Source organism: Rhinolophus hipposideros (assembly GCF_964194185.1).
Source record: "Rhinolophus hipposideros genome assembly, chromosome: 1".
Classification (NCBI taxonomy): domain Eukaryota; kingdom Metazoa; phylum Chordata; class Mammalia; order Chiroptera; family Rhinolophidae; genus Rhinolophus; species Rhinolophus hipposideros.
Genome location: NC_138047.1, coordinates 57,242,861 through 57,259,061, shown reverse-complemented (window position 1 = coordinate 57,259,061; position 16,201 = coordinate 57,242,861). Strand labels below are relative to the sequence as shown.

General features: G+C 35.2%; 1 protein-coding gene across 2 annotated transcripts in view; it reads right to left on the bottom strand.

Annotated features, from left to right (window-relative positions):
• BMP2K (BMP2 inducible kinase) overlaps positions 1-16,201 on the bottom strand; it is a 113,638-nt gene that overhangs the window by 18,505 nt on the left and 78,932 nt on the right. Inside the window, exons 11-15 of one of the 2 annotated variants that reach the window (XM_081054089.1) lie at positions 15,233-15,417; positions 14,089-14,187; positions 12,780-12,964; positions 8,092-8,249; positions 1,257-1,367 (exon numbers count right to left, since the gene is read on the bottom strand). In XM_081054089.1, coding sequence (XP_080910215.1) covers positions 1,257-1,367; positions 8,092-8,249; positions 12,780-12,964; positions 14,089-14,187; positions 15,233-15,417 — 738 coding nt within the window. The remainder of the gene's footprint in view (positions 1-1,256; positions 1,368-8,091; positions 8,250-12,779; positions 12,965-14,088; positions 14,188-15,232; positions 15,418-16,201) is intronic. The other variant, XM_081054090.1, reaches the window with a different exon arrangement.

Here is a 16,201-nt window from a genome sequence, read left to right as displayed (position 1 = left end):
GAAAAAAACCACTGAAACCACTTTCTGCCACAAATAGATCAATATTTGAAGTCACTACATTCTGAGACCTTATAAAGACCATTTTGAGATATTATCATTGAAAAAAAAGTAGTATTTGTATAACCTGTTGAAAGGTGCCAGTGAGCACATCTACGCAGACTAAATAGACACAGTAAACTGTCTTCCCCAGTTAATGTCAGGTCATTCATGAAAAAGATAATATGAAGGAGGAAAGAAGAAAATGGCAAGAATGTGGACTTCAATAAGTGGCAAAGAGTAAACCATGGAACATCCAGGTATTTAGAAACACTCTTTATTACTGCACTGCATGTTCTGGATAACCAAATCTCAATGTTGAAAAGCTGTAACATTGCCTCGATGTGTTCATCAGAAATCCTGAACACTTATTTCTTATTTCGGCTTTACATTCATAAGCTTTCCTTTTGCTGTTGTTCTTTTCTTTTTTACTGGTAGTGATGATGTTACATATATATGTAACTTGCCTGAGTGAGAAACAAAAGCACAACAGCAGAACCAAAGAGCATGGCTGTTACCTTGAATGTATTAAACAAAACCTTTACCTTCTAACGAAACATTATTTCTTCCAATATATTTCCCTTTTCTAAGATTAAACTCATTTCTTCCATTATAACCATACACACACACATTCATTTATGCCGAAGTGGGATCCTACTCCATCCTAGTAACCTCAACACGGTTAACTGGGTTAATTACCTTCAAAATATTACAACAAATATTTTTAAATGGTGAATAATATTTACATTCTAGACTGAAATCAAAACAAGGATGTAAGAAAAACGAGTAGGTAATTTGTCACAACATGATTGTGACAAATATTTTTAAAATGCAGCTACGAGAGAGCATATATAAACTAGCAAAATACAGGATTTTTAAGCAAAAGCATAAAAATATCTTTTATCTTTACTATGTCAATAGAGATTTTCATGCACAGATTTTTCTTGCAACAGTATCCAATAATAAAGGTGAAAAGAAACAGTTTTGGTTCTATTATGTAAATCAGCATTTGTCTACGTTTTGCAAAAGACACAACTGAATAACCCAACGGAAAGAACATTAGGAAGACTAGAATGGCTAAAGGTTAAAACAGTTTTCTATTTTCTGTAACTAACACCTGATTCTCTCTTTGGCTATATATGAAGATGGATTTTTGTTCTTAATCTTGTTCTTTTGTGTATTTTTTTAATGGTAGTGATGATGTTACATATGTAACTTGCCTGAGTGAAAAATGAAAGGAACAGAACCAAAAGGATCTTCTGGAGGTTGGTTATGTGGAGCAGAAAGTGGGTCTACATTCTTATCTGAGGATGCTCTCTCTTCGAGCCTGTCTGCAAAAATAAGATGAAACAAAACAAAAAATAAAATAAAAACAAAACGGTCTTTAATTTTTTTTTCAAAAAGTGATTTACAGTATAAATAAAAGTGAAAGTTAAACAAAGGAACAACCTTTTGAAAAAATAATTAGACTCAGAGTTCATTTTTCTAAGTATTAGGGAGTAGCCCTGAGTTTAATATGCATTTGCTGCTACAAAGGCAAGCTTAACAATGTAATCTCAGGGCTAGATTTCACTAAATACAATTCACTTAATAAATAACTTGGTTTGGCTTATTTAAATAGAAGTTGCCTTCAACTTGTAACATACTGGACCTGAATTTAGACTCAGCTTTCTAAACAGAGACATATTTGCCAACTTTCTCCATAAATAGATATGGAAAAAATACTGCAAATGGTCTCTCACTCATAAAATAAATAAATCCTATTTCTCAATATCAATAAAAAGTAATTCATTATATTTTACTTCATTGTTTATTTCTCATATTACTTGTAATTATTAAACCTTATTTCTCATATTACTTGTAATTATTAAACCATTCACATATACACAGACACAAACATGTAGATATCTATTAAATTAAATGCCTTAATGACACAGTTTATTTATTCATCCAACAAATAATTTGAGCATCTATATTCTATTTAGGTACAGACACTGTTCTAAGCAATGGGCATGCAACATCAAAACTAAACAAAGATTCTTGCCCTCATGGAGTTTATATGCTGGCATAGAAAAACAAATAATAAGCAAATGAGAAGTATATATGCAGTATGTTCAAAACCAATAAAGCTATAGAGAAAATTGTAGTGTTGGATAAAAAGAATAGGGAGATTCTGAAGAGATGGTTCTGGGATGGGTCCTAACATTCTGCACTTCAACAAGCCCCCAGGTGATGTGACAGCATTGGTCCAGGAGCTCACTTTAACGCAAAACTCTCATCTACACTGAATATACTTAATTACTGCTGTGGACAATTAATTCTTTAAACACCTCTATGATATTAGATACAATTGTCAGCTTTTATGGCTAAAACTAACTCTGCAAAATCCACACGAAACTTTAGGTTGTTTAAATTTTTACTTAAAATTTTGTTGAAGAACTAATAAATATTTTTGTTAAGGGAACACATCTGACAAATGATAGATGCACAAACAAAACTTCCAAAACTTAAGAGCTACCTTTCTAATCAAAAACTGCAATGGATAATGAAAATTAATTTTAGGTGTTCTTTTTCAAGATATTAACTGTATTACTTGATTCAGAAAACTAGTAACAAATGCTGATTGTACCATGAAAATTTTTTTTTATATTTTGTTCAACACCTATTAAAGAGAAGTTAGTCTCAGCATATTTCTGAAAAAAATAACGTTGGAGAATATATAACCAAGGATCTTTAATTGATTGTGGTGGGAAGTCATAATCAAACCTTAAGGAGAAGCCTAAGAATCACTGAGTTAGAGAGTACCTGTGGTTACCAATGTTATCAGGCCTCCAATGTATTAGATTGGTGCAAAAGTAACTGTGGTTTTTGCAATTGTTAACCTTTTAAACCACGATTACTTTTGCACCAACCTAATATTTACAGAGTAACTTTAAAACCAAGGATTATTCCTTGTAGCACAGTCCTCCTAGACTCTTCCATTCTTACTTCATTTCCCAAATTCTGCTGCACAAGAGTGAAGACAAAGGCAAGAGGGAATGGGATAAGGCAAATGGACAGACTGTCTCAGAGTGAAAGCCACAGCATATCAATATGCGAGAGCCCTCGTTCTTGAAAATCATGACAGAGTATATATAGGTACTTCCACCTAAATTAGCACCAGATTTCCCTCCTAAAACATCTGCATCATAATTGCCAGGATTCCTGTATAAAATATAGTTACCTGGGCCACCCTACCACAGACAGAATGAATCAGATTATCTTCGTAGGGGCTTGGAAATCTACATTTTAACATACTCTCCTGGTTTATAAACTACTGTACCAGTGGTTCTCAAAATGTAAAAAGATACAAAGTTACCACTAAAGGTTCTTTGAATCCTCATGCACTGGTATTATCTCCATCAATCTATGGTGGGTGAATTCTTGGTAAATGTATAAATAGAACCATGTAGTTATGACAAGAGTACAAACATTACCATTTAGGACTAAACTGGTACTTTTGTATACAGGGTCCCCATAATCAAAAATATGGAGACATTGTTCTATACAAAGTTCATTTATCCAATTATTTCAAAATAGGAATTGGAATAAACTCAATATAAAATGAATCATGATCTCATTGTTCCACAAAACACACAATCAATTTTTCCATGGAGGATTTTTAAAAAATAATTTAGATTTCCAAAGTTCACATGATAATCTGGATCCCAGCGCACAAAAGACAAAATAAATACATGTATTAATATTCTAAACTATCAATTACTTATAAATAAAAACTAATGAAATGGTATGCAGAGTGACTTTTCAAATACATAGTCACCCCTAAAATGTACTTCAGTTCCATTGTCAAATAACTGGTTGTCTTTACATTAAAGCAAAACTTGAGTTTGATTTGTCCAATATAAGAAACTTACCTCCTCCTGCCTTCCCAAAGACTTGTGTTGGTAAATAAAGACAGTATCATTGCAACAATTTTAATTGATACAGATGACAAAAATATAGGATTTAAAAATCCTAGAACCAAAGTATATTCTATGATATCAGAAAAAAAATAATTATTCTAAAGAGCTAATTCAGCAGCTCATATAAATAATGGCCAGAAGGTTAATAAATAAGGTTTAAAAGTACAGTCTTCATCTGATACTTTTGAAACTGTTCTAATATACTTAAAATTTCTGATATTCTGTACTGAATAGTAGGAACACTAGTAGTAAGGAATAGTAGTAGTAAGTCTGAATTAGCTTAAAATGGTGAGACAATGTTTTGAAACAAACTAATTATATATACAGATGTTTATATCTATTTTATTCTGTGGCTTCATAGGAAAACAACACCACCACCACCACATTCAGTAGAATTTGTAAAGCAGCCAGTCTTTAGTTTCTTCTGTCCTTCCTTTTAGTTATTTTGATTCAATTTTAAAAAGAAACAATAAATCCACCACAACAAAAAAATATTCCATTCCATTAATATTACTTTTAATATGTACAGCTACACAACTATTTTAACAAATGGAAGTTAAAAATTTTCCCAAAGAAAATACCTGTATTCTAATTAAGTGTTTAATGTATTAAATAGTATGAGAATTAGATTTCTAAAGTTTATATACTGATCTGGATGTTTTGGCACAATAGACAATGAAAAATACAAACTTAAATTTTTAAAAATGTTACTGAGAACAGCTTTATTAGTAATGCTTAATTTTGATTAATGTTTTGGTCTTACATAGGAACAGGGGAAAAAAATTCTGAACCAAAAGTAACACTCAGTTACACTAAAAGCAAAAGCAAGAAGAATTTGGTTTATTTTATATGTTAAATCCCTTTGCTACCAGGTATGTGAAATCAACTGTATTATTAAAGAATCACTAAAAAACAGATTTTGTTACCAATCACTAATAATTTGGAATTTTAGTATCTCAAAATATATGATTTTAAAATTACCTTAGGGACAATACATACAAATATTTCCTAGACATCATATCCTTTTTTTCTCTTTTAATAAATGTACCATTTCAAAAACAAGCCTGAAATGGGAATTTATAATTCTAAACAATCATTACATGGGCAATGGCTATATTTTTAAGGATCACACCTATAAAGGTATTCAAATTCATCACTGGAAAGCATCTCATAAACTAAATATAAATTACGTTAGAAAGGACTTGAAAACTGTTGATAAATAGCTGCCCTGGGGAAAAAAAATGAATTTGATATTTCAAATGCATCAATTATTTATTCATTCATTTTGGGAAAGTTGTTCAGGACAGAGGAACCAACCAGTAATGACCAAAAATCAATTCTGACTACACTGTTAGTTGTCTACTGAAACTCTTAAGTTTCTGGAAGAGGTCTTTTGCCCATCAGTGAAATTTAAACCTGATCACTAAACTAGATCAAATATTAGATACCTTACTGCTTGTGAGTGAAAGAAGTACTAGAGATGACTGAATATTGTAGTTCAGCAAAACTTTAGAAGACATTCTAAATTATAGCCTCTGCTTTATTGATTTCTTTATATACTTATATTAGAGACCTTCTACCTTTCTTGAATCCATTATGACTGCCATTTATTAAGGCAAACACAGACATTCTTCCGTCTCCTTCCTTGTTGTTATCTTGCTGTTGATGTGTTTGCCCACAAAGCCCCTTCTAATTTGTTTTTTAATTGCCAGCTGAGAAACCTGATAGTTTAAATATAGTTGGTTAAAGGGCAATAACTTCCTAAACTGGAGCCTAAAGACTTATACAAAATGTGACAAAAGGAAAATTGGCATTTTATTGAGTGTCAAGACTCTTTAAAGAAATTATTTCATTTCACTTTCTTGACAACCCTATGAGGAAAGCATCATTATACCCAGTAGTTAAATAAGGAAGTGCGACAGCAGTTAAAGTGACTTTACTGAGATTACAACCTCCTTAAATGCCATTGTCAGGGGTCAGAAATCATCTTTTCTGGTGCTATGTGCCAATTTAAGTGCATCAGCCTGGGACAGTGATTTCGATAGCTCAGGGACCATCTAAGTGTTTTTCCAAATGGATGAGTTGTTCCAAGTCAAACCTTCAGATAAAATTCCTCCTGGATTTTCATTTGGAACTTAACATCTTTCCATAATTAACACTGCAATGAAGTCTGAACTCTCTTTGGCATACATATGTGTGCACAAATACACACACAAATTACATATGTTATCTGACCTTGAAGTTTAAAAGCAAATAGCTGGTTAAGAATTTTACACACTAAATCCAAGTTTTATAAAGTTACGCATACATGAATATTTACATTCCATTCTTGCCTACGGGACGTAAATAAAATGAGTGTCGTTACAAATTCTAGGGAGCTTAGAATAACATATTTTTATAAGGTCACAGTATGTGAATACTTTACCCATTCCATAAACTGATTTTTTTTTTTTTTAAAAAAGGAGGAATTTTCTTATTCAAGGAGTAGAAAACACTGATTTAGCAAACCCTTGATTACTGTTATGGGCAGAACACAATAAAGTGAATATTTCAATTTTACCTTTTACTTTAAAAATAATCCTATGAATTACAATGCAAATATGTGGTTGCCCCTTTGTCTCCTTGCCACCCCCCCCCAAAAGAGACACTTCATTTCTTTTTTTAAAAGCTTACTTTTGGGGCCACTCAACATAAATTACAGGAAAAATGTCAAACAAAAAAGTTGTGGTGAAAAAAAGATTTTTTTTTTAATAAAAAGATGACTGGTTTTACCAGTTAATAAACCTTTATTAAAGGTTCAAAACTCATTTTTAGATCTGCATTTAATCATCAATTTAATTTTTCATCATCATATAACCAATACGTAAAATACAAATTTAAATCCCCACCAACTATTCTTTCATTAACTCAGGGAATTTAAAACTTTACATAAAATTCAGAGGGTGACAAAAGAATGTATACACATTTTAAGAAAATAAAACTGTACTAAAATGGTAATACTCAATATATACTGATAACAAACGATGAATACAAGTCACGTTTGACTTCTGCAATTATAAGAGGTGCTCAAAGTGGTTACCATCAGTGTCCAGACACTTCTGATTATGGCGAACTACTGCTTGAGCAGCACTGACCAGTGTCCACTTGTGTACATTTTTTTGGTACCCCTGGTATATACCAATTTGGAATAAAGCATTTCATCTAATAAATGTTCTCATAAAGCCAGTTACCTAAAATGAAACAGAACTAGGAACTATAACTAGGGATCATTAAGACCTTCTTTTCACATGCAAAAATGGGAAAGCACACTTGGATGTGAGTATACATGCATGCACATGAGTGAGCACACACACACGCCTCAGAAACCTCAAAATTATCTACATACTCCAGAAGTAAGCTTTTTGCTCCTATTTGGCAACCCCCTCAAAACATTCCACACATCCCTTTTCTGAAAAAGAACTTTTCTAAAATACATATGGCGAGGCTTGACATATATGTTAGGTAGTTTAAGAAAAGGCAATGATTTCAAGTAAAAACATTGAGATACCTGATTTCAAGTGGTAAAGAATTTATTTAACTTTTGCCATATCAGGACAACAAAGCAGCCCTTTTATGTCACCACTCATTAAAAGGGCATTACAAAACATTAACATAATGTAATAGTCATGTTTTCTTTCAGGCACTTTCAAAGGGCATCTCAGACCCACAATATCTTCTTTTGAGGGTACAAGAAAATTGAGCTGCAAAATGATCAGTAAGGCAAGATACTAATGTCTCCCTTTTTATTTCAACATTAATCTTCCATGCTTTGGAGATATTCTGAATTTAACATTCAAATATATGCAGTATTTAAGTGTTAGGAATCAACGTATTATCAGTAATCTTGGGTTTAATAGCTACTACCAAGCAATGGATTTCTAATGCACACAACATAGTTTGATAGTATGTGTAAAAGAAGATGGCCTGATTTTTGCCCTCAAATGCACAAAAAGAATTTTCTATTTACCCCCTTAAAACAGTCTTTGGCCTTGCTGAATAATTATAGAGCTGTTATTTTACTGTGAAGCAAAATAAGCCTTCAAGTGTCCCTTACTTGATCTGAGAAGGTCAAACTCTCTGTCCAACAGCTCTTCTTCTGTTAACTTGGAAAAATTATCCTCTCCAAAAGGATTCCATCCCGACATATCAGGTGGGTTACTGATGTTCTTTTGATGTGTAATATTTGCAACTGGCTCTTTATCAGCAACTGACCTATAGTAATAATTAAGGGAGGAAAAAGAAGGAAAAAAACATTAGAAATGAAATTTTTAAATGCCCTGGTTCATACTTCATAAATGCTAAGAAAAGCAGGTCACTGTATTATGATGGAGATGGCAGATAAGGGCATGGATTAAGACGAGGGCCTCCTGGGATCTGAACAGCCTCCGTAAGTCACTAGCTGTGTACACTTCAACTACCTTAGCCTCTCTATGTCTCAGCCTCCTCATCACTATAACAGCAATAGTATCTACCTCATAGCAACACTAAGAGTAAACGACTTAATACACATAAAGCAAAGGGAACAGTGTCTGGTAAAAAACATATTACTAGCAAGCACTCAATAAATTGGAATTACTATTATAGTGAATAAGCCTTAAAGTGAAAATAGGTTGCCATATCCAACAATATTACTCTCAAATCACTACTGAATAAGGTGACCTTATGTCCTGGTTATTGAGACACCACAATACCTTTCCTTTTGACAAAGCCATTCTCTATACAGCTACTACTAACAAATGATTAACTGCTAGGATTGCTTTATGAATTAGCTAAAAGTAGATGAGGTTATTTTCTATATAATAAATCTTTCATGGTGTTTAAAGTATCCATAGTCTGGGGCCTGGGACCACTGGTTCTAGAAAAGTTGTCTAAAAGGCTTGGTGTTTAGGAGAAGATGAGCGTCTAAAGACCTCTTAACCTGAGAGTTCCTGGGTACCTCTCCTTCAATCCAGCCGGCAAATAGAGCACAGGCATGAGGGCAACGTAACACAGTTGTCAAGTACATTTCATAATTCAGATGCAGATCTTCTAACATTGGTAATGGAGGGACAATCTCTACACACTTCTAAAAAAGTATCTCAGTTCTGCAAGCCTTGACTCATCGCCTCAAATTCACCTTCTCCTTGGGAGCTCACTGTCATTGCCACCACACAGATCTTAAATGGGAAGAGAGGGCAAAAGTTGCCCATTTAATCCCCTAGTCAAAGCCCCCTCAGTATAGCTGAGCCAAGAATGGAATGTTTAAATACTTACTGAAAGCTAGAGAAAAAGAAACAGAATAATTGCTCAATAAGGAGATAGTCTTCTTAGTAAACAAAGCTTAGGTATCTTAATAATAAATATAATTCAGTTTAGAACTCCCTCTAGGAATGCATCAACTGCTAAAATCTAAGCCTGCATCCCTGACAGAATCCCATCTTTAATTTCAAAACTATCTTCAAGGATTTTCAAAACTAAGAAAGATGGGCACTCCCCCTTCTGCCTGTCAATGATCCCTTTCAGAACTTTCTGATTCCCTATCTGAATCATCCTCCTCTTGTTCCTGGGATGAATTAATGGATTCTTCTAGGTAGATTGTAATTCAATTGGGGGGGGGGGGTAGGGGAAGGTTACATTAACCTACAATTTAAACAGGTGTTAAAATATGCCTACAAGTTCTGACACTCCACCCTTCAAAGGGTAAAACCTAATTCCCTTTCTTTAAATATGAATTAAATCTAGTGACTAGATTCTAACAAATGGAATATGGCAGAAGTGCCAGTGTGTGACTTCTAAGACTAGATCATAAAAGGCATCACAGGTTACTTCTTGCCCTTTCTTTTGTACTATTCATTCTGGGAGAAATCAGAATAAATGATTCCCTGTTCAAAACAGTCTTTCTCTTTGCCAAAGAGAATATTCAAGCAGTCTTTTGGAGAGATCCACATGGCAGAGAACTGAGGCCTCCTGCCCAAAGCGATGAATGAGCCATCTTAGAAACAGATCCTCCAGCACCAGCTAAGCCTTAAGCTGCAGGTGTAGCCAACATCTTACTGTAACCTCATGACAGACCTTCCCTGGTCATAAATATGGAGACAAGCCACTCCTAAATTCCTGATCCAAAGAAAATGTGTCAGATAACGTTTATCACTGTTTTAAGTCACTAAGTTTTAGGGTAGTTTATTATGCAGCAACAAATAACTAACACAACAGGGTGATTTGTATCATAAGAAGACAATATATGCATAGATGTTTGTTTATATAACTATTATTTGGATACAACATAATACTTTCCAATATTCATACTACAGATACAATAACACAGTGGAGGGTAGAAATTTTAGCGGAATATTGAGTAGGAAATAAAAGAAAATAATCATGCTAACCAAGATCGTGACCCTTTCCCCATGTTCTAAGGAACCACTTGCCTTCTCATCTTGTACTCAAATGTCCCTTATACGCTTAGAGCAAAACATTTAACCCCAATCTTCACCTTCCACTGACTTAGTTATAAGCAGGTATAGATGCTTACAAATCACCTTTTAAATTGTTACAGAAGATAGTTATTCAACATATAATGCTCTGTATAACGATAGATATTAAATAGGGACAGTAATAGTGAAGCAGCATTGAGGCACCGAGTGTGGCTGGAGCAGTGTTCCTGTGGAAGTTCTGTGTTCCTAAGATCTATTTGCCACGTATATAACTGTTTCAAACCATCTAACCATTACCCCCCTCCTGCTCCATCCTCCCATCTCCCTCCATATATAATATAACACAGGAGTGGAGTAAAAGACGTCTTACACACTTTCACAGATACCCAGGCCAATATTTCCTAAACTGGGGTATGCAAGATAATTCTGATGATAAACCTTTGTTTTAAATTTTAAAATTACACCGAAATTAGAAAAAATCCTTCTCTAACATATCACACTGTGATTTTATGAACAGTTATCACTAGAGATCAGATTTAAGTAGACAGCTGTTATGGCAATTCACATGAGTTTGAGGTATCAGCACCTTGCATGCTTATGTGCGCCTCAAATCTTTAATACTCCTCTTTATAACTAATCAGACACTTAGATAGCACATATGCTATGGAATACTAACATGAATTCTCTCATTCAGGATTTCCAATTCCTGACTCCATTCTCATCACTGACACAACTTTTATTATTTCCAGGTCAGTAATCCTTTAGACTATGAAGTCATATATAAGTAAGTATGTATGGTGTATCAGAGGTGACAGTTTAATATTTTTGCATTTTCCAAACACATAAACTAGATAAGAACCAACATTTTTGATGCTGATAGTTCACATCAAAAGTAAAAAAAAAAACAATCATTTAATTAATAGAACAGCCTCACCTTAAACTAAACAATACCAAACAGAATATCCCATTTTTAATGAATAAAATTATTCCATTCTTATCCCTAGGGGACTTATTTGCAGGTATGTCTCTTTTGTAAATTAGATTGCTACTTATATTTCATAGATTATACTTTAGTGGCTTTAATTTATTTATAATGTATAATGTTATTTGTTTTAATTTTATTATTTATAACAATGCTATTAATTTATTAAACAAAAAAGTACCATGTGGGTAAATCAAAAAATTGTAACCAGAGTAGGCAAATGACAAAGAGTTTCGCAAATACTGATCTGGATCTTTAAACTAGCCTTTCATCAGATGCCCACCTCTTCACTTAGACGCACGTGTCCTAATTCAATTCAATAAATCAGTTTGGTTTTTTTTTGTCCTCCCTCACTCCCCATCTCTCTTCTCTCTCTCTCTCGCTCTCTCTCTCTCTCTCTCTCTCTCTCTCTCTTTCTCTCTCTCTCTCACACACACACACACACACACACACAAAGAGGCTGGGAGGTGTGCTATAGCAAACCATGTGCTTTAACCCTCTCTTGACATGCTCAGTGAACAAGTATGCTACTGATGTTACTGTTTCTCATGCCCCACTCCTGGCCAAAGCTTGTAGACACCTTTTCCCAGCTGTTTCACACTCTAAAACAGTATTGTATAAGAACTTTTTTGGTTTTCCAGTAACCAAAGCTCTAACAGCTATTTCCTCCTACATATCTAAACATATTAGGAAGTATTTATAATAGTCAATAGATTCTTAATTACATGATCCTGAAACATTCCCTATATCAAATCTAAGTTTGAGAAAATTTGTATCACTGTTCTTTATTATAATGCTTTCAATATAAATTATCTATGAAAAATAATTCTATAAACCAATGTATCTGAATAACCAAAAGATACTGTTTCCCAACTGTTAAAGTAACAATAAGCTTGCTGTATCATCTTCAAAAAGAACCAAATGACACATTAAAAATTTTTGTTACCTGTTTAAATTAAACCAAATTTGACAATCTTATGAGTAAATACTATCAAACTAATTGAAAATAATAACATGTAAGTTGAAAAAGTTGAATGAACTTATCTACAAGGATTTTTTTTTAACTACGAAAGTAGCTTATGGTTTTGTTTCCACTTAAATTACAAAGAATACCTTAACATATAAGTGAATAATTTCCTTCGCCTTAAATGCTGCTGGATGTTACTAAGCCTTATCTGCAAATAGCAGTTAGCAGAATTAACTAATGGAAATGCACGGAAGAATGGGGCTGCACAGGGAACAGAAGAAAGGACTCGTAAGAGAAAAGGCGCAACTCTAGTGCCTCCGCTCCACTATCACACTTACTTTCACAGTAATTTTCTTTGCATTCACTAGAAAAATACTTGCCTATTGGCACTATGAGAGGAGTCCATTATGGTTCCAACCTGAGCTGGAAGTGATGAAGTGTAGGAAACTAAGGCCGGTGAGAACTCTTGAGGGGAGGTAAGATATTCAGGTGATGACTGTTTTTGAGACTGCTGCTGATGAGCTAGCATTTGCTGCTGCATGAAAGCCTGCTGGTACTGCTGCCCCTGAAACAAGAAATGTCATTACGTAAAACAATGCTCAAAGTCACTAAAGCACTGTCAGCCTCACATCTATCTATGTTCCTTCTTTTCACACTGGCAACAAAATCAGAAACTTGAAAAACAATTTATATCTGAAGGAGCAGCTCCCTATTAGAAAACTACAGCAAGATGAAATAAATCTATTTAAGAAGTCTGAAGCTAGGCTCACTTGGCAGCATTCAAAAATTCTCTTTTAAATACTTTAAGAAAAAGACAACAGAGTAGTAAGTCTCTAGTGTAGTGGTTTCTATTAAAAAGGTCAAACTATTCTCTGAAGCAAATGCAATTTTCCTTTGGGTTTATTTTTCTTCAGTTGACATTTGCCAAATGAAAGGAACATATAACAAAAGATCCTGGGTAATAGATCATTTCCCTTATACTATGAGATAATAAAAAAATACTATTAGGGCCGGCCCAGTGGATCAGGTGGTTGGAGTGTCATCTCCTAACGCCAAGATCGCCAATTCGACCACATGGGCCAGTGAGCTGCGTTCTCCACAGCTAAGATTGTGAATAACGGCTCTCTCTGGAGCTGGGCTGCCATGGGCTGCCAGAGGTCGGTATGGGCGGCCGTGGGCTGCTGTGTTACCATGGGCTGCCCTGTGCTGCCAGGAGCAGCCGGTGACCAGCATGAGTGGCCGTTGGCTGCTTTGTGCTGACGTGGGCTACTGTGTGCCACCATGAGCGGCCGGTGGCCAGTGTGAGCTGCTGTGAGTGGGTGACCGATGACCAGCAACCGACTGCCTCAGTGGGGGTGGGGGGGCAGCACAAGTCACATAACACCAGCATGGGCCAGGGAGCTGCCTCCTATACATCTAGACTGAGAAGCAACGGACTGAACCAGAGTGTGTGGGGGGAGGGCAGGAGGGAGAGGGCAAAGAAGGGGGGAAAAATACTATCAGTCAGTTACAATGTGCCGAAGTTTAGTCCAATTTAAACCTGCTTAAGAATACATGACTGGCTTTGATAAAATGTTTAATTAACTAACTTGGATTGATTCTGAATTATTAAATTCTGAATAATACCACTTACCCTGTGAATTCCAATAGTATACTCAGAGAAATCTACAGAAATTATGTAATACTTACCACTGTAGGATACTGTGATGCAGAAGTCTGCGGCTGATACACAGAATGCATTAAAAACTGTTGTTGAAGTATCTGTTGCTGCTGCATTGCATGCTGATACTACAATGAGAAAAATAAACAATTTCATCAATATTTCTCATGCCTTTTTGTGCCATAGTCTTTTGTTTTTAAGTACAAATTTTACCATGACAACGACTTGCGTACTCAGTAGTCCAAATACCAATGTAAAGTAGCTATCGTCAGTAAGTGACTATAACTTATATGTGCTTACTGGAAGTGGTTTCAGAATTATTACTGAAACATAACAGATTCCACTCAAACCCTTTCCAGCAGTTAAGGATGTTGGAGAAAGCCTAAACCTAAACACATTTACCAACTGAGGAAGACCCCGAAGTCACCTGTGTCCAGGACTCATGCCAGTCAATTCCCACCCTCCTCTCTCTCCGCTCCCATGGTGTCTTCTGGTCATCCAATGGCAACACCTATTTAACTACCCTCCACTCTGGGTCCTTCAGTCAAGACCAAAGGAGGGAGACACCCATGAAAGTGTCATCCATGTAAGTGGCTCAAAAATATTTCAGGAAATGATGAAAGAATGATGATGACGGTTATTAAATTTAAAATAATTTAGTGAAACTAGAAATTTGCAGGTTCCACTGAGGCAAAGAGCAGGAGAGAAGTTAAGGTCATTTTTTCCTATGTGCCTTCCAACTCTAAATGCTACCCTCCACCATACACATATACACCAACCCAGGCAAAAAAACAAAACCTAAGACAATGTTACATCTGAAACCTTTCCAACAATAATGTAATTAATCTATGCATCTGAACTCAAAATGTAACCTAAAAAGGATAATATCCATCATAAACTTGCAGTGCTTATTCATGATGCCTAATGACTAGATGAACATTCTTCGCTTCATACAGCCATGATACAACCTATATCAACAGAGTTTTCTTAAGTATCTCACAGAATGCAAATAAAATACATATCCTTTAACAATCAGAAAACTAAGCAATCTGTTTACTTGGATCTAGAGTTCAAGGCGCCAATGGCACAGAAAGGAATACAGTGATATTCAAAAGCTGCATGAATTTCCCACCACGATTCCGACTTCCGCATGTAAAGTACCAGAAGGATTACCTGCTGCACGTAAGCAGCCTGCTGCTGCTGTGGCTGCTGGGGAGGATGGCGGTGCTGTAAGTGGAGCTGCTGCAGTCTCCAGTCTCCTTGCTGAAGCTGCTGCAGAACTCGGTGCTGTTGTGGAGGCTGCTGAGGGGGCCCTTGCCCTAAGGAAATCTCAGGGCCGCTGCCAGGTCTCAGGGCTCCTAAAGGTTTCCCAAACACTGTCATTAACATACTCATGCATTTCAATAAAATGGTTGGATTGCAAAACATTCATATTTCAATAATCATTTAACCGAGGCCTATCCTAATGTAGTAACTTCCATAAGCAGAGTCCCAAGGGTCATGTACTACACTTCTAAGTATCTGTGAAAGTTCATTTTGTCAGCTACAACTCTAAACAAGTCAATGTCTTAGAAATGCTTCATCTTTCACGCTTCCTCTCTCCACGAACACCAGCCCTGTCAGTTCTTTCCACATTTCTGAACTATATCATGCACTGTTTTGAGTCTGTGTCTGTCAAAATGATTCTCTCCATCTAGAATGCCACTTTCCACCTACTGTAATTCTTCTTATCCTTTCAAGTTTAGCTCAAATCTCTCGTCCTTGTTCCTTCATCTAACACTTACACTCAGTTTGTAACATTTCATGCTGCCTTGCACATATTAATTGCTTACATGGCTATTTCTTAACTAGGACCCCTGGGGGATGGAGTGGTGACTTATCTATCGCTTAGCACCCCAAAGAACCTTCTATATAATAGATGTTCAATAAACGCTACTGCAGTTAATCTATTAACATTGTCTCCTACATGGATATTTACTTACAAGCTTCATAAATTTTACCCTAGGAAAATCCTATGAATAAACTTTTGAAATTAATGAAAAATAAGATACACACAGCAGCAAAAGAGGAAATGAAATACACTGTAATTTCTGTATTTTCTTGCAATGAGTAACCGTAAATTAAAATGCAACTATTTAATCC